The sequence below is a fragment of the Tachyglossus aculeatus genome, chromosome 11 (genome assembly GCF_015852505.1).
Source record: "Tachyglossus aculeatus isolate mTacAcu1 chromosome 11, mTacAcu1.pri, whole genome shotgun sequence".
Classification (NCBI taxonomy): domain Eukaryota; kingdom Metazoa; phylum Chordata; class Mammalia; order Monotremata; family Tachyglossidae; genus Tachyglossus; species Tachyglossus aculeatus.
Window position 1 is genome coordinate 53,871,807 of NC_052076.1, and position 18,479 is coordinate 53,890,285.

An 18,479-nucleotide genomic window follows, 5' to 3' on the forward strand; every position below is an offset into this window, starting at 1 on the left:
TATATATATATATATATTGTCCTCACTGACCAGGGTCTCTGCAAAGATTGGGATACCATGAGGTAGTCTCAAAGACAGAGGCTGGAACAGTATGAGCTGAAGCAATTGATGTTACTGTGGAGAACAGGGTTAGTCATTTTGAACTCAGTGGTTAGGATCCTTGTGTTGGGTTGGAAGGGGAGGATGGAGTGGGCTATCTAACATAAGAGCTGTTTTACCAAGGGCACAGGGGAGAAAGAAAGAGTAGCCTTTCTCCCCTCTTTCTCCATTAAGGTTGATTTTGTTGGCAATTTAGATGTTTTAGAACTAGGCTTAGGGTGCTATGGGCAGACTTTCTATTTATCTTGATGACTTGACACCTGTCCACATGTTTTGTTGCCTGTCTCCCCCTTCTAGACTGTGAGCCCGTTGTTGGGTAGGGACCATCTCTATGTTGCCAACTTGTACTTCCCAAGGGCTTAGTACAGTGCTGTGCACACAGTAAGCACTCAATAAATACAATTGATTGAATGAATGACTTACCTTTCAGCTTCCTATGTAGGATAAGAGAAAGTTGCCATAGTTTCAAACTCCTCACTTTGCTCTGGGTTAGTCCCTGTGTCTTTATATAGTTGTAGCCTAGGGCAGAGATAGGTAAGACAGTACAGCCCCAAAAAGGTGCCAGGTTAGAGAGTCCTGTGCCTGGCAAAGAGGAAGACAAGGTGATTCTTGATTAAGGGGCTGGGGAAGAGACATAATCAAAGACACTTAATATCTTAAGAGGCCAACTTTATTTCAAAAGTTTAAAAAGGTACAAAACTTTCTAGATTCAGTTAAAAGCCATAAAAACACATGGGTAGCTCATCTCACAGATATGCCCCCTGCCAGCTGGAGGGGAACAGGCCTGTTGGAGAACAGGCAGAGTGAGGCCCCCTCAGCCGTGAGGCCTACTGCAGCCCCAGCATGGCTCTCCACTGCTCTAGCACGGCAGTGAAGATCAGCTCGTAGAAGCCATGCACATCCTCCAGAGGGACGCCGGTCAGCTGCAGGAATGCCTCACGGGCCCAGAGGTTGCACTGGTTTTCCACTTGGAACATGTAATACCAGGTGTGCGTGTCTGCTGCCTTGACGGTGAGGATCTTCTGGCTAGAGGCCTTCAGGGCCTGGCGACACACGGCGACTGCAGCAAAGAGGCGGGCAAGCGAAAGCTTCAGGGCCTTGGGTATGCCACTCACTGTCTCCTGGGAGGAGACCTCAGACAGGCTTTGAAGCAGCTTTTCCTCATCATCTGTGAAGGAAGAGAGTGATTGAGTTAAGCCAAGATTCCCCTTCTTCCTGCTGTCAAGTATTTGGTCCTGCAGTGTGGCTTGCAGTCTGTCCTAGTTACCCAGGACACTACTCAAGTTATTCATTTATTAAGTTATTACTCTGTGCAGAGCACAGCATAGGAGTTGATGGGCATCTTCCCTGCTCATAAGGAACTCACAGTTTAGAGGGGGAGAGAGGCATAAGTTACAGCTGTGTATTTAAGAGCAAGGGTGCAACAGGAGGGAAAGAGAAAAGTGAGAGCTTAGATAGGGAAGGCCTCTTGGAGGATGAGAGGTCATCATTCATATGATTCATTCATTCAATCATTTATTGAGCACTTACTGTGTGCAGAGCACTGTACTAAGCGCTTGGGAAGTACAAGTTGGCAACATATAGAGACGGTCCCTACCCAACAGCAGGCTCACAGTCTAAAAGGGGGAGACAGACAACAAAACATATTAACAAAATAAAATAGAGTAGTAAATATGTACAAGTAAAATAGAGTAATAAATCCGTACAAACATATATACAAGTGCTGTGGGGAGGGGAAGGAGGTAGGGCTGGGAAGGCCTCCTGGAGGAGGTGAGCTCTCAGTAGGGCTCATATGATGGAGTGCTCTATGCTCAGTAAGGCTTTCATCTGTTGTGTATGGCAAAAATTGGGAATGCTAGAGAATGGGTAAGCCAGACTGGCAAGAGCTTTGGGAATGGTGAGCTGACCTGTGTTCCTGGGTGCTAGTGAAATCCTAGTGATTTCTGTATGATAGGGCAGGGCCAGCTGGAGAAAGGGTGATGAAGGTAGTGGCAGCTCAAGGGCAAGGTGAAAGCCTGCCTAGTAGTTGTGTTTTGTCTTGCTATAATTCAGCCCTCTGACCTGTGTCAGGCCAGATCAGGGGAAGGAGTGGCATGGGATTCAAGGTGCCAGATTCTGTCTTGAGGTCTGAGGCAGCTTTCTGGTGACAACCATGAATATGCCCACTGCCAACAGTGTTACATTGTCCCCTTCCAGGTGCTTAGTATGGTGCTTCTGCATGCATTGCACTACAGAATTATGATTGGTACAATGGCTCAGAATTACCTGGTATGGCAGCCAAGGCAACCCCACCTTCTAGGAATGGGTTTGTTACTGGAGTGGTGGAAGGCAGATTCAGCAGTCTCATCACTTCTTTTAGGAAGTTCAGCACCTCTTCCTGGAAGGCCTGAAATGAGTCTGGGTTTGAAGGAGGAAAAAAAAAAAAAGAAAATCAGGGGTGGAGATAGAGATCTAGAAACTTCAGGTATGCAGCTGAAGAAGCTCAAACAGTGATAGTTTATTCCCATTTAATAGTATTTGATCATAGATAACTGTTAGGCACCAGAAGGAGAGGGCATAAGGGCTGTCAGGGAGCTAGGTGAAATTTCTAGTAGGTAAAAAGAAGCAGCATGGCTCAGTGGAAAGGACATGGGCTTTGGAGTCAGAGGTCATGGGTTCAAATCCTAGCACCTCCAATTGTCAGCTGTGTGACTTTGGGCAACTCACTTCACATCTCTGGGCCTCAGTTACCTCATCTGTAAAATGGGGATTAAGACTGAGCCCACTGTGGGACAACCTGATCACCTTGTAACCTCTCCAGCACTTAGAACAGTGCTTTGCACATAGTAAGTGCTTAATAAATGCCATCATTATTATATTATAAAAAAAATTTGAGAATGTTTGAAGACATGAAGGAAAAGGCATTTTCGGTGGATGAGGAGTTGGAGGAAGTATTTAAAACAAAATAATGGGGTTATTCAGAGCAGGTGGGAGAGTGCAAAAAAGTATAGATTTGCAGGCAGGAGGCTATTAGAGTCATAGACAAAGGCTTATATTTGGCCAAGAAGTTGTTGAGGTTCAAGGGTTAAAAATGGAGGAAGCACTGGAGGTTTTGTTATTTTAGAGGTCTGGAGTAGTTGGGGAGTGTGTAGTTCCTTTGCCATTTGATGTTTACCTCACCTGTGTAGTCAAAGTTTCAACTCAGCTGTGCATGATTTGAGGGAGCAGTCCAGGCCTGTAGGTTGGGGGTGAGGGTGGAGGAATAGTAAAGCAAAGGAACTGAACATAGCTGAAAGGATATACTTCGTGTCAAGACAGGAGAGAGAGTCTGGGACCCCCAGGTGGGTCCGGACACACTTCTTAAGAAGGAGAATGGAGGGACAGCGATGGGTTTTTGAGGTCTTGGTAAATGGAGGATTGTTTAATGCTCTCAGCACATCATAATTGCTTCATTACTTTAGCCATCCTTAGTAGTCCCCCTAGACCTTCTGGCCTTTTTGCAAGTGGCCATATTTCTAGTTTGCTCTAGAACTTACCTGGAGGAATCTGGGTGGCAGATCCAGATGGTGGAGGATCTTTGGATCTAGAGAAGAGGAAAGAGAATGAGGGAAAAGAATACACATGCAGATCCTCTGATTTCCATAGACAAGCCTCCACAATTAGCAGAGTTTATTCTTGAGGGACAGTCATGCCCATGCAGGTGGTATTGAGTATTTCAGGCAAGTAGTGTATTAGAGACTTACCCCTTCTCCACCTTTGCCTCCCCTCTTCCCAAATTAGATGTGGGGGGCGGTGGACAGACTGACTGCCCCACGGGCCCATTGGGCCCACAGTTAGGAGGGGGCTCATAAGAAGCTTGAGCAGCAGGGTCCTTTAGCAGATGGTGAGCCAGGGGTGGGGGGCGGCGAGCAGGGGCATGTTCCCACTGCCAACGGCAGCGGCTCCGCAGCAACGGGTGCATTGGATCTGAAAGGGAAGACATGAGGTAAGGGAGCCACTTAGCTTCCTCATGTCAAAAGAGAGTCAAAGGGATTGTGTTGCCTCTTGGCCAGACCCCTTTCTATTCCCAGCTCTTCTCTCCTCATTGATCTCCTAACTAAGATGATGGAAGTACAGAGGAAAGCAGTTTTTAACCCAACTTTTTGGAAGTGAGGGTGGGGTACCAGAAACCCCCAAGTAAGAGATAGATTTTATCTAAGTGGTTGTACATCTTGATTACCTACAAACTCAGTTTTGATGAGGAACCCAGAAAGTATGTGTTAGAAGGAAGAGCCAACAGATAGCTTCAGCCTAACCCCCTTAGTATAGGACCTTAGTTTTAAACTAGTATGTTTTCTCCCTCTTGATTCTTTCCTTCCCTTGGATCTGGAGAAGAAGTTCCATCCCAATTCCTTCATCAGGATACAGAGGTCCCAAAACAGGCAGCTCAATTTAAGATGATTTTGGGGATAGGAGAGGAGAAGCTGCTTGGCAAGTTACACGTAGAGAAGTCTTCTGAAGAAAGGGGCAAAATCTTTAGTCAGATAGAACATAACTATTTTATCAGTAGCTACATTTAACCACTAGTTCCTATTCTATGAACTGTAGTCCCAATAGAGGACTCTCTTAGTCAATGGAAACTACATCAATTGATCTTCAGGCCAAAACTCATCTTTCACTCAAGACCCTATGTGAGAGCATGAATACAAGACAAAACTATCATTCCCAGTTAGATGTAGACCACCTTCTAAAGTGGAAGTCAAGAAATAAAGTGCCAAGCAAAGTCTCCCTTAAACCAGAAAATCCAACAGCCACAACCCAAGAATAACCCCCACTCTATCAAACAGCATAAGAACCACATACTACCTTGCCACAGCAGGGAAGATCTAAAAAGACTGACAAGGGGAAAGAAAATATAAAAACCTAGCCCCTCAGGGGGAGAAGACAAGAGAGCTAACTAAAAGATACCAGAGACTTTCCTTCCTGGTCAATTTATGCTCTTGTTTGCTGGCCTAATGAGAAATCTCAGCCAGGTGAGGCCCTTTCTGCAGCAGCTGAGTGCTTTACCTAATTCTCCTTCAGATAAGCATAGTTGATAGACAATTTCACAGGTTCAGCCTTGGGCAATCTGAGCTGTCAATCAATCAGTAGTCTTCATTGAGCACGTATCTCATTCAGAGTACTGCCGTAGAAGAGCATAATACAAAAGAGATGGTAGTTATGTTCCCTGCCCACAGGAGCTTATAGTTAATAGTGGGAGACATTAAAATAATCTGTGGATATGTATGTAAATGCTGAGGGTGGGGTGAATATCAAGTGCTTAAAGGATACACATCCAAGTGCATAGATGATGCAGAAGGGAAAGGGAGTAGGGAAAATTAGGGACTTGTTTGGGAAGGACTCTTGAAGTAGATATGATTTTTAGTTGGGCTCTGAAGGTGGGGAGAGTGGTGGTCTATCAATAAATCAATGGAATTTATTGAATGCTTACTATGTGCAGCATGGCTCAGTAGAAAGAGCACAGGCTTTGGAGTCAGAGGTCATGGGTTCAAACCCCGGCTCCGCCAATTGTCAGCTTTGCGACTTTGGGCAAGTCACTTCACTTCTCTGGGCCTCAGTTACCTCATCCGTAAAATGGGGATTAAGACTGTGAGCCCCCCGTGGGACAATCTCATCACCTTGTAACCTCCCCAGCGCTTTAGAACAGTGCTTTGCACGTAGTAAGCGCTTAATAAATGTCATTATCTTCTAGACTGTGAGCCCATTGTTGGGTAGGAACCGTCTCTATATGTTGCCGACTTGTACTTCCCAAGCGCTTAGTACAGTGCTCTGCACAAAGTAAGCGCTCAATAAATACGATTGAATGAATGAATGAATGCAGGACACTGTTCTAAATGCTTGAAAGAGTACAATGTAAGAGAGTTGGTAGATATATTCCCTGCCCACAAGGAGCTTAGGATCTAAGTCATATATGAAGAGGGAGAGGGGGTTTTGGCTAGAGGGAGTATGTAGGCAAGGGTTGGCAACGAGGTAGATGAAATCAAAGTACTGTAACTAGTTTGGCATTAGAGGAGTGAAGTGTTCAGGCTGGCTTGTAGTAAGACTTCAGCAAGGCAAGATAGGAGCTGAGGGAGTTCCTTAAAGCCCACGGTAAGGTGTAGAGGTGATTGGTTAAGCCCTGGAGGTTTTTGAGGAGTAGGGAGTTGTGAACTGAATGGTTTTTTAGAAAAATGATCAGGGTGACTGAGTGAAGTAAGGACTGCAGTGGGGAGAGACAGGAAGAAGGGAGATCGAGACAGGATACGATGAGTGCTTGGATCAGCATGGCTAACAGTTTGGCTGGAGAGGAAAGGGTGGATTTCAGAGCTGTTTGGTGGAGACAATCCAGGATTGTAGGTTAGCGGTAGATCAGCGGAGGGACAGAGGAACAAGGGGGTTAAATTCCTTGGAGAGGATCATCATCATCATCATCAATCGTACTTATTGAGCACTTACTGTGTGCAGAGCACTGTACTAAGCGCTTGGGAAGTACAAATTGGCAACATATAGAGACAGTCCCTACCCAACAGTGGGCTCACAGTCTAAAAGGGAGAGACAGAGAACAAAACCAAACATACTAACAAAATAAAATAAATAGAACAGATATGTACAAGTAAAATAAATAAATAAATACACAGAGTAATAAATATGTACAAACATATATACATATATACAGGTGCTGTGGGGAAGGGAAGGAGGTAAGATGGGGGGATGGAGAGGGGGACGAGGGGGAGAGGAAGGAAGGGGCTCAGTCTGGGAAGGCCTCCTGGAGGAGGTGAGCTCTCAGTAGGGCCTTGAAGGGAGGAAGAGAGCTAGCTTGGCAGATGGGCAGAGGGAGGGCAGAGAGGGCAGAGAGGATGGTGTCGAGAGTTGAAAAGCAACATGGCCTAGTGAATAGAGCGTGGGCCTGGGAGCCCGAAGGACCCGGTTTCTAATTCTGACTCTCTGCCACTTGTCTGCTATGTGACCTTGGGCAAGTCACTTAGCTTTTCTATGCTCAGTTACCTCATCTGTAAATGGAGATTAAAACTGTGAGCCCCAATTGAGACAGGGACTGTGTCTAACCTGATTAGCTTGTATCTACGCCAGCACTTATTAGAATGCCTGGCCTGTAGTCAGTGCCTACCAAATGCCTTAAAAAGAATGTAGACATTTCAGTTCATTGTGTTATAGAGCCACTTTCTTCAGAGAACTTAAAAGCAGTTAATGGGATCCCCACTCCTGTGATCTGATCCCATTAATGCCATAATTATTATTATTATTAATAAGCTTCAAATGTTTCTGGCAGGCATCTGTTATTTATTATTGTATTACTGGTCAGAGAGGAAGATGGGTTAAGGGGAGGAAGGACTGGCATTCACAGTCCTTGTGATTGTTCCCCTTTCTCTTTTAGCTTTGCCACCGTGGCTGTTCTGGGATTGCCCTGAAGTGACCCAATAAGGAAGGAAACAAGCATGAGTGGTGGGGAGTGAGCAGTGTAGATAGGTCAGAAATGTGCTTTTTTTTCTCTCAGGCTCCATCATCATCATCAATAGTATTATTGAGCTCTTACCCTGTGCAGAGAACTGTACTAAGTGCTTGGGATAATACAATACAACAGAGTTGGTGCCCACAATGAGTTTACAGACTAGAGGGAGTTTACAGTCTAGCCCCACGTCAGAGGACATTGGCTCAAAAGTGACAGGCCATGGCTGACTCTTGGTAATATATTAGCTTCCAAGGGATCCCTGATATGATGGTCCTGACCCTAAGATTGTGAGCCCCGTGTAGGAAATGGACTGTGTCTAACCTGTTTAGCTTGTATCCACCCCAGCACTTAGTGCGGTGCCTGGCACATAGTAAGCACTTAACAAAGACCATAAAAAATGTAAAGGGCAGAAAGGAGACAAGTTGTTGAGACCTGTTTTAGGACTGGAGAAGGGGAACAGTCTGGAAGAGCGAGATAGCTATTGGAAGGGGCAACTATTCATATTTGGCCTGGAGACTATAGGAAGCCACAGGATGGCTCTGTGTTCACAAGTTGAAGCATGGGGCTTGAAAAATAACCTTGGTTACAGTATGGCCTAGTGGAAAAAGCATAGGCCTGGGCATCAAAGGACCTGGGTTTTAATCCATGTGCCTTCTGCGTGACCTTGGGCAAGTCACTTAACTTCTATGTGCCTCAGTTACCTCATCTGTAAAATGGGAATTTAGTATTTGTTCTCCCTCCCACTAAGAGTGTGAGCCCTTCACGACACAGGGCTTGTGTCTGACCTGATTTTCTCGTATCTTTCCCAGTTCTTAGAACAGTGCTTGACACATAGTAGTGCTTAACAAATACCACAATTTTTATGACTAGAGGACAGAGCTGGGAAGTGGGTTGCAGTGGGAAGAGGTGACTTAAAGGAGTTGCGGATCCCCTTCTCTGGTAAGGTGGCCGAATTTTAGTTTTGAGAATATGGGACACTGGCCGCAGTCCAACTTCTCCCACTCTATGCTCCTTAGGAGTTGTGGGACTGGTCGATCAGGCCTCCCCTTCCCGGGAACGAGAGATAAGCCAACAAAACAAAGATAATCCTCGATACACAGGTCATCCGACAGCTCCACATCTGGACAGCTTTAAACCAAGATTCTCATTTGCCAGAGACAGTTTGTGCTCAGTTGTTTGGAAGACAGACTAGATAACTTCTCAAAATTAATTCCAGGCCTAGCGTTGTGTAGACTGATATCCTGGGATGAGCGTCTCAGGGAGTGGAGGGTATGATGCCCACGAAATAAGGAGGAATGATTAAAAGGCATCATTGCGTTAGTTAAGAACTAGAAACACATACCTGGCCTCCATCTGGGCCCTGTCATCCTCTATGGCCTGCCTGTTGTGAAGTGATGGTTTGAACTCATGTGTTTGTTATTTTCTTTTGGGTTATTTTGGCCTGGTGTTCTGTTCAGCTGTTCTATACTGAACAGCCAATGAACCCCAGAGGGAAAGGAGAAGAGCCGCCCGCATATTCAAGGGGACCTCGGTGGAAGGAGACTGCAGTGAGTACCTTCTTCTGCGGCAGCCAATGTGGATGTGGAGCTAAAGCACACAGCATGGTCTGTGGTACGAGTGGTTTCTGAGATAGGCCGCTGGCCTTGCTCCGATCCACTCATGACCGTAACAATCACCAGTCGTTCCCTTCCAGAGAATTCCAAATAGCCCAAATGGGAACCCACTTGTAATCAATCAATCATATTTATTGAGCACTTACTGTGTGCAGAGCACTGTACTAAGTGCTTGGGAAGTACAAGTTGGCAACATATAGAGACAGTCCCTACCCAACAGTGGGCTCACAGTCTAGAAGGGGGAGACACAGTAGTAGTCACTGAATGTAGGCAGATGTCCATATTCAGAGCTTTAGGCCCTAAGACCTTTCCCAAATTCCTAACCCATAACCTCATTTATCAGGCCAACCTGGTTACTACTTCCTAGCCAATTGAAGGTTTTGAGGCAGAAACCCTGAGGGTAGCAGCGTACGTGTACACACACACACACGCAATCAGGTAGCCCATCTTACATGAGGCAAGTCACTTAACTTCTCTGTGCCTCAGTTCTCTCATCTGTAAAATGGGGATTAAGACTGAGAGCCCCACGTGGGACAACCGTGATCACCTTGTATCCCCTCCACCCCCAGAGCTTTCATTCATTCATTCAATCATATTTATTGAGCGCTTACTGTGTGCAGAGCACTGTACTAAGCGCTTGGGAAGTACAAGTTGGCAACATATAAAGATGGTCCCTACCCAACAGTGGGCTCACAGTCTAGAGATCACCTCGTAACCTCCCCAGACCTTAGAAGAGTGCTTGACACATAGTAAGCGTTTAACAAATACCGTCATTATTATTATTATTATGAGGCAGTCTTGCTCTTGGCAGTTCCATTTTGCTACCTGAATGGCCAAAGGCAGGAGCCGTTAGAGTCAAACTTTTCCCTGGGTGACAGGAGGGGACTTCCAATCATGGGGGCAGCACAGTAGCAGGAAGGAAGGGAAGGAGGAGGTTTACTAGCCTCCTCCATCTCCTCTTCCTTGTAGGAAACAGCAGTCATCAATCACTGTTGTGGACTGGACCATACTAGAGCCCGTCATGGGAGGCTCTGGTACAGCTAGAATTATGCCTTTCCAGCAGCCTTGGGCTGGGCTAGTTAATTTAGGGCCACTGGCCATCATTGTTGCCATTCAGGTAGAAACAGCAGCAACACACCTAATGGAATTGGCCTGTCCTGGACCATGAACCGTAGCCAATGTAGTTTTCCCTGGGTGAGGCCAGAGGGCTAGGATGGATGTTGTTTGTGAGGATGATCACCTCTCCTACCTCCCTTTTCCCTTTTCTTCTTTCCCTTTATTCCTTTCCCCCGTCTCTCTTTTCCTGTCCTCCCTTTTTTTTGCCCAAAGTGATTGGAAGCCTGGTCATCTTCTAACAAAAAGCGAAAGGGCAAAGTCAGCTGGTAAAACACATTTTAATGTGTTCTGAAATGATGCTTTTTGTAATTGTTCTGGAGCAGCTGTCAGAAATGGTTATCATTTATTGAGCACTTATTCTGTGCAAAACACTGAGCAGATAGTGAAGAAAGCGAAAAAGACCTGAAAGTTAATTCACTTTCACCTTTTCAGTACTTTGCTTGTTGGTAGATGGGTCTCTTTTGAAATCAAATCTTCATTCATTCAAACATTTATTGAGCGCTTACTGTGTGTGGAGCACTGTACTAAGCGCTTGGGAGGTTCAAATCGGCAGCATCTAGAGAAGGTCCCTACTCAAAAATGGGCTCCCAGTCTAGAAGGGGGAGACAGACAACAAAACAAGTAGACAGGTGTCTGCCATCCAGCAGAGAGATTAACCAGTCTCCGAGCCATCAGGGCTCTCATCAGCCCTTGCTCCAGGGTGAAGGTAAAGTGACAGTGTGAGACACCCCTCCCACCCCAAACTTTAGAAAGTTGAGAAGGTTGTGGCTGTTATGACTGTTGTGATCATTGGCCTCTGAACAGCCCTACCTAAGTGGAAAAGAGAGTGAATTTAACTCCTTTGGCTGCTGTGCTATTGCTCTTGATGTAGTTATCATTTTCCTGGTCTTGGTTATGTTTTTATAATAATAATAATGGCATTTATTAAGCGCTTACTATGTGCAAAGCACTGTTCTAAGCACTGGGGAGGTTACAAGGTGACCAGGTTGTCCCACAGGGGGCTCACAGTCTTAATCCCTATTTTACAGATGAGGTAACTGAGGCACAGAGAAGTTAAGTAACTTGCCCAAAGTCACACAGCTGACAATTGGCGGAGCTGGGATTTGAACCCATGAATTCTGACACCAAAGCCCGGGCTCTTTCCACGGAGCCACGCTGCTTCCCCTAAGTGCCATTTATGCCATTTGTTAAGTGCTTGCTATGTGTCAGATACTGTAATCAATCATATTTATTTATTCATTCATTCCATCGTATTTATTGAGCGCTTACTGTGTGCAGAGCACTGTACTAAGCGCTTGGGAAGTACAAGTCGGCAACATGTAGAGACGGTCCCTACCCAACAACGGGCTCACAGTCTAGAAGATAATGACATTTATTAAGCGCTTACTATGTGCAAAGCACTGTTCTAAGCGCTGGGGAGGTTACAAGGTGATGAGGTTGTCCCACGGGGGACTCACAGTCTTAATCCCCATTTTACGGATGAGGTAACTGAGGCCCAGAGAAGTGAAGTGACTTGCCCAAAGTCGCAGAGCTGGCAATTGGCGGAGCCGGGGTTTGAACCCCTGACCTCTGACTCCAAAGCCTGTGCTCTTTCCACTGAGCCACGCTACACATAGTAAGCCTTCAATAAATACCATTGATTGATTGATAGACCACCACTCTCCCCATCTTCAAAGCCCTATTAAAAATCACATCTCCTTCAAGAGTCCTTCCCAAACTAGTCCCTAATTTTCCCTACTCCCTTTCCCTTATTGAGTGATTACACTAAGCGGTTGGGAGACTACAGCACAACAATATAACAGACACATTCCCTGCTTATCATAAGTGCTGGGGTAGATACAAGATAATCAGGTTGGACACAGTCCCTGTCCCTCATGAGGCTCACAGTTTTAATCCCCATTTTACAGATGAGGTAACTGGGGCACAGAGCAGTTAAGTGACTTGCCCAAGGTCCCACAGCAGTCAAGTGGCAGAGCTGGGATTAGAACTCAGGTCCTCCTGAGTCCCAGGCCCACGCTCTATCCATTAGGCCATGCTGTTTCTGCTTTTATTATTTCATATTTCCTTATGTGTCCGCTGTCAGTCCCGCTTATTCTTAGATTGGAAGGTCCTCGAGACCAGGATCATTATCTAATTCTCACCTGTGTATTTTTCCTCAGCACTTAGTACAGTGCTATGCACACAGTAGGTGCTTAATAAATACTATTGAACTTATTGAATGAATAGATGAATGAATGGGGAAGTTTGTCTGTAGATTTTGAATGAGCAAAGTAAAGGACCAATTGCATTAACATAAACAAAATTTAAAAAACCAGAAAATAAAGAGCCTTTTTCTCCTAAATTTATGAGCACAGACTTTTAGGCATATCAGATTGTAAACTCTTTATGGGCAGGAAATAATAAAATAATAATAACGATGGCATTTATTAAGCACATACTATGTGCAAAGCACTGTTCTAAGTGCTGGGGAGGTTACAAGGTGATCAGGTTGTCCACGGGGGGCTCACAGTCTTAATCTCTGTTTTACAGATGAGGCAACTGAGGCCCAGAGAAGTTAAGTGACTTGCCCACAGTCATACAGTAGACAAGTGATAGGGCCAGGATTTGAATCCATGACCTCTGACTCCAAAGCCCGGGCTCTTTTCCACTGAGCCGTTTGCTGATTCCAACGCAACAGCTTCGGTCGTGTGGTGGCTAAAGAAGGGCAGAGTTGGGGGGCTCTTCCTCTTGGGTTTCTTCACTGAGAGGGATTTCTTGAGACGTGCCTGTGTGCAGAGTGTCTTTTCTGCTTTTTCTGTCTAATTCATAATTCTTCGCTAAAGGTGATCAGGATCCTGGCAAAAAACATACTAACTTTGGTGGAGGAAAAAATTCCAAGCGCTTAGTACAGTGCTCTGCCCACAATAAGTGTTTAATAAATACGATGGAATGAATGAACCTGCCATCAGGCTGCTGGGCCGATCCGAGGTTTGGAGAGGTGACCCCATGTGTAAACTGAGAGGTGAAAAAGACCCGCACAGTCTCCCCACCCACCCTAAACGTGTCTCCTTGCCCATCTTCAAGTGGAGTCATTTTCAGGGGCAAATCCAATAGGCAGGAGTAGGATGAGAGAGATTATTTTGCCCCTACTTTTTCTTTATTGCAATGATTGTGTCTCCAGATAAATCAGGGAGACAAACTGTCCTCCTTGTGGGAGGTGCCACTGTCATGGCGCTGTTTAAGAAATTCTGGAGGTGTGGAATATCTGCAGTATTTATTTTGTCTTGCCCGAGACGGCTCCAACAGATAGCCTATCATGAGTTTACTCACAGATATTGCTCATGGGAAATTCTGTAAATCAGGAAGATCATCAGTTGATTTTTTTTCCTGCTAAATTGAACCACTGACGAGGCCTCCACATTAGGAATGGCAGGAATCCTTGGAGGAATGTACAGCACTGTTTAGCTGGTGAGACTCTACTCAATCCATTAAAAGAGAGATTTGTGTTAAAAAAAAAACTCAGCTAGGTAGTGTTTACAGAGGTGGTAGCTTAAAGTATGTCTATTAAAGACGCCTGAATTTTAACAGAGACCCTAGAATTTCTCGTGGAAGTAATTTAGATGTCAAGAATTGACGTTTTAGTTCTTGCTACTATCACCCAGTCCGTGAGGAACTTGATATTCACCCCACCCTCAGCACTTATGTACATATCTGTAATTTATTTATATTAATGTTTGTCTTCCCCTGTAGACTGTAAGTTCCTTGTGGACAAAAAATACGTCTACCAACTCTACTGTACCGGACTCTCCTAGGCACGTAGTTTAGTGCTCTGTTCACACTAAGCACTCAATAAATACCATTGATTGAGTGAGCGACTGACTTCAGTTTATAATGATGTAACGCTGATCATTATCATCATCATCAATCGTATTTATTGAGTGCTTACTGTGTGCAGAGCACTGTACTAAGCGCTTGGGAAGTACAAGTTGGCAACATATAGAGACAGTCCCTACCCAACAGTGGGCTCACAGTCTAAACTGTTACTCTGCTGCAAAACACCACTGGGCCTGGGACCGCCTCTGTATGTTGCCGATTTGTACTTCCCAAGCGCTTAGTACAGTGCTCTGTACATAGTAAGCGCTCAATAAATACGATTGAATGAATGAATGAATGTTCAGCTTTGGCGCCACTGAACTACTGAGTGTAAAGGGGCAAGACAAAAAAAAGTTAACTCACCACCCCTCCCCTTAACGCACTACTAACCTGTTCAATTACATCCAAATCTTCTAACCTGATGAGAGCTGGTAACAGCGGCTAAATGCTTTAAGCAATCAAAGTCTGGATCCTTGTCAAAACCTTAAATTTCACTGGGCCTCACTGATTTAGAAAGAATCACCCCACTAGACTGTAAACTCCTTGAGGGCAGGGATCAGGTCTATCATGTCTATTAACTCTGTTGTACTCCACTAAGAGTTTGGTCCAGTGCTCTGCACACAGTAAGCACTCGATAAATACCACTGATTAATTGATTCTTGACTGTATATATGTATATATGCTTGTACATATTTATTACTCTATTTATTTTACTTGTACATATCTATTCTATTTATTTTATTTTGTTAGTATGGTTTTGTCTCCCCCTTTTAGACAGTGAGCCCACTGTTGGGTAGGGACTGTCTCTATATGTTGCCAATTTGTACTTCCCAAGCGCTTAGTACAGTGCTCTGCACACAGTAAGCGCTCAATAAATACGATTGATGATGATGATGATGATGATGATGACTGATATCGTTGCCACTTTAGAGAAGCAGCATGGCTCAATGGAAAGAGCACGGGCTTTGGTGTCAGAGGTCATGGGTTCAAAACCCAGCATTGCCAATTGTCAGATGTGTGACTTTGGGCAAGTCACTTCACTTCTCTGGGCCTCAGTTACTTCATCTGTAAAATGGGGATTAAGACTGGGAGCCCCACGTGGAACAACCTGATCACCTTGTAACCTCCCCAGCTCTTAGAACAGTGATTTGCACATAGTAAGCGCTTAATAAATGCCATCATCATTATTAGCAGTGTGGCCCAGTGGAAAGAGCACGGGCTTTGGAGTCAGAGGTCATGGGTTCAAACCCCGGCTCCAGCAATTGTCAGCTGTGTGACTTTGGGCAAGTCACTTCACTTCTCTGGGCCTCAGTTACCTCATCTGTAAAACAGGGATTAAGACTGTGAGCCCCCCGTGGGACAACCTGATCACCTTGTGACCTCCCCAGCACTTAGAAAAGTGCTTTGCACATAGTAAGCACTTAATAAATGCCATCATCATTATTAGCAGCATGGCTCAGTGGAAAGAGCCTGGGCTTTGAAATCAGAGGTCATGGGTTCAAACCCCGGCTCCAGCAATTGTCAGCTGTGTGACTTTGGGCCCACTGTTGGGTAGGGACTGTCTCTATATGTTGCCAACTTGTACTTCCCAAGCGCTTAGTACAGTGCTCTGCACACAGTAAGCGCTCAATAAATCCCCCTTCGAGACTGTGAGCCCACTGTTGGGTAGGGACCGTCTCTATATGTTGCCAACTTGTACTTCCCAAGCGCTTAGTACAGTGCTCTGCACACAGTAAGCGCTCAATAAATCCCCCTTCTAGACTGTGAGCCCACTGTTGGGTAGGGACTGTCTCTATATGTTGCCAACTTGTACTTCCCAAGCGCTTAGTACAGTGCTGTGCACACGGTAAGTGCTCAATAAATACGATTGATTGATTGATTGATTAAATACGGTTGAATGAAGTCACTTCCCTTCTCCGTGCCTCAGTTACCTCATCTGTAAAATGGGGATTAAGACTGTGCAACCTGATCACCCTGTACCTCCCCAGCACTTAGAACAGTGCTTTGCACATAGAAAGCGCTTAATAAACGCCATTATTATTATTATTATTATTTAGGCTTTTCTGTCCTTGGACAACAGAGCGTCCGGGAGGTAGTCTTCCAGACTGTGAGCCCACTGTCAGGTAGGGACCGTCTCTATGTGTTGCCAACTTGTACTTCCCAAGCGCTTAGTACAGTGCTCCGCACACAGGAAGCGCTCAATAAATCGGATTGATTGACTGATTGGGGTGCTGGAACGGCTACCGAGCAGCAGGGGGCGCACTCAGCTTGTCAATCAATCAATCAATCGTATTTATTGAGCGCTTACTATGTGCAGAGCACTGTACTAAGCGCTTGGGAAGTACAAATTGGCAACATATAGAGACAGTCCCTACCCAACAGTGGGCTCACAGTCTAAAAGACTGTCATGAAAGTGGGACACCCCCCCACCCCCGGCCAAACTCCCAGTCTTCAAATTAGAGGTGAAGCAGCAAACTGAATTTAAATGTTGTTTGAGAACACTGGAGGATGAAGGAAAGAGATTTACGCTAGCTAATGGGCTTAAACTGGGGCAGAGAGCATGGGAAAAGAACTAGCAGCGTAGGTCAGTGGAAAGAGCCCGGGCTTTGGAGTCAGAGGTCATGGGTTCAAATCCTGGCTCCACCAAATGTCAGCTGTGTGACTTTGGGCGAGCCACTTATCTTCTCTGTGCCTCAGTGAACTCATCTGTAAAATGGGGATTGACTGTAAGCCCCCTGTGAGACAACCTGATCACCTTGTAAGCTCCCCAGCGCTTAGAACAGTGCTTTGCGCATAGTAAGCGCTTAACAAATGGCATCATCATCAAGAGCTGATAAGAGGCCTGGCAGAGAAGTACAGTGAGTCCAAACCTTTGCCAGGAAGATGGCCAGTTCCCCTCCTCACTGGCCAAGAAGTAACTATCCCCCGCAACCGCTGTATCTGGTCCTCGGGTGGGGTTGGATATTAGAGAACTGGGCAGGACTAGCCAAATTATAATAATAATAATGATAATGGCATTTATTAAGTGCTTACTATGTGCGCTGGGGAGGTTATAAGGTGATCAGGTTGTCCCACGGGGGGCTCACAGTCTTATTATTATTGTAACCTCCTCAGCGCTTAGAACACTGCTTTGCACATAGTAAGCGCTTAATAAATGCCATCATTACTTGTATATATTTGTAGAGTTGCTACTCTATTTTACTTGTACATATTTACTATTCTATTTATTTTGTTAATGATGTGCATACAAGCGCTTAGTACAGTGCTCTGCACACAGTAAGTGCTCGATAAATACGATTGATTGATATAGCTGTGGTTCTGTTTGTTCTGACGATTTTGACACCTGTCTACATGTTTTGTTCTGTTGCCTGTCTCCCCCTTCTAGACTGTGAGCCCACTGTGGGGTAGGAACCGTCTTCGTGTGTTGCCGACGTGTACTTCCCAAGCGCTTAGTACAGTGCTCTGCACACAGTAAGCGCTCAGTAAATACAATTGAATAAATGAATGAATGAATCCCCTTTTACAGATGAGGTAACTGAGGCACAGAGAAGTTAAGTGGCTTGTCCAAGGTCACAAAGCTGCCAAGTGGCGGAGCTGGGATTTGAACCCATGACCTCTGCTCTTTCCATTGAGCCATGCTGCTTCTCAAATGAATGGATTTGATAATGGCACTCCCTTAGTTTTCATTCCACATTAGGGTTATGCTCCTCTAGACGCTAAACTCATTGTCGGCAGGGAAAATGTCCACCAACTCTGTTATATTGTCCTCTCCCAAGCACTACTACAGTAAGAGCTCAACACCTACGATTGATTTATAAGAATTAAATAGGAAGTTGCGGCCACAATTTAAATTTAAAATGCACATTCTTTCCTTCCCTATCCCCATTTCCCCTGCTAGGGGAAAGAAAAGAGAGGGGAAAAAAAGGCATACCCGTTGGACTGAACAAAATCTTCAGACTCAATTGGGAGTAATGCTCAATGGAAAGAGCACGGGTTTTGGAGTCAGAGGTCATTGGTTCGAATCCTGGCTCTGCCGCATGTCTGCTGTGTGACCTTGGGCAAGTCACTTCACTTCTCTGAGCCTGTTACCTCATCTGTAAAATGGGGTTTAAGACTGTGAGCCCCACGTGGGACAACCTCATCGCCTTGTATCCCCCCCCCCCCGCGCTTAGAACAGTGCTTTGCACATAGTAAGCGCTTAACAAATGCCATCATTATTATATGCTAAGGAAAAGTGGCTCTACCCCCTTAAGTATCACCATCTAGGGACCAGATGCCCTTCTCCTCTAGATTGTAAAAGATCCTCTAGACTGTAAGCTTGTTGTGGGCAGGGA

General features: G+C 45.3%; 1 protein-coding gene across 1 annotated transcript; it reads right to left on the reverse strand.

Moving 5' to 3' along the window:
- Positions 1 to 910: 910 nt before the first annotated feature.
- On the reverse strand, positions 911 to 5,011 carry LOC119935155. The gene is made up of 5 exons (XM_038754807.1): positions 4,924 to 5,011; positions 3,822 to 4,044; positions 3,615 to 3,661; positions 2,365 to 2,496; positions 911 to 1,267 (listed from the first exon to the last, which is right to left on the reverse strand). Exons 2-5 carry the CDS (start codon positions 4,037 to 4,039, stop codon positions 927 to 929), a joined length of 738 nt encoding a protein of 245 aa, XP_038610735.1. The 5' UTR covers positions 4,040 to 4,044; positions 4,924 to 5,011; the 3' UTR covers positions 911 to 926.
- Between the last annotated feature and the right edge of the window lie 13,468 nt (positions 5,012 to 18,479).

Coding starts and splice junctions, on each gene's coding strand:
- LOC119935155 (XM_038754807.1), bottom strand. CDS start 4,039: ATGCACCCGTTGCTGCGGAGCCGCTGCCGTTGGCAGTGGGAACATGCC. Junction 2,497..3,614: donor TGCCACCCAGATTCCTCCAG/GTAAGTTCTAGA, acceptor CTTCAAACCCAG/ACTCATTTCAGGCCTTCCAG. Junction 1,268..2,364: donor TGCCTTGGCTGCCATACCAG/GTAATTCTGAGC, acceptor CTTCCTTCACAG/ATGATGAGGAAAAGCTGCTT.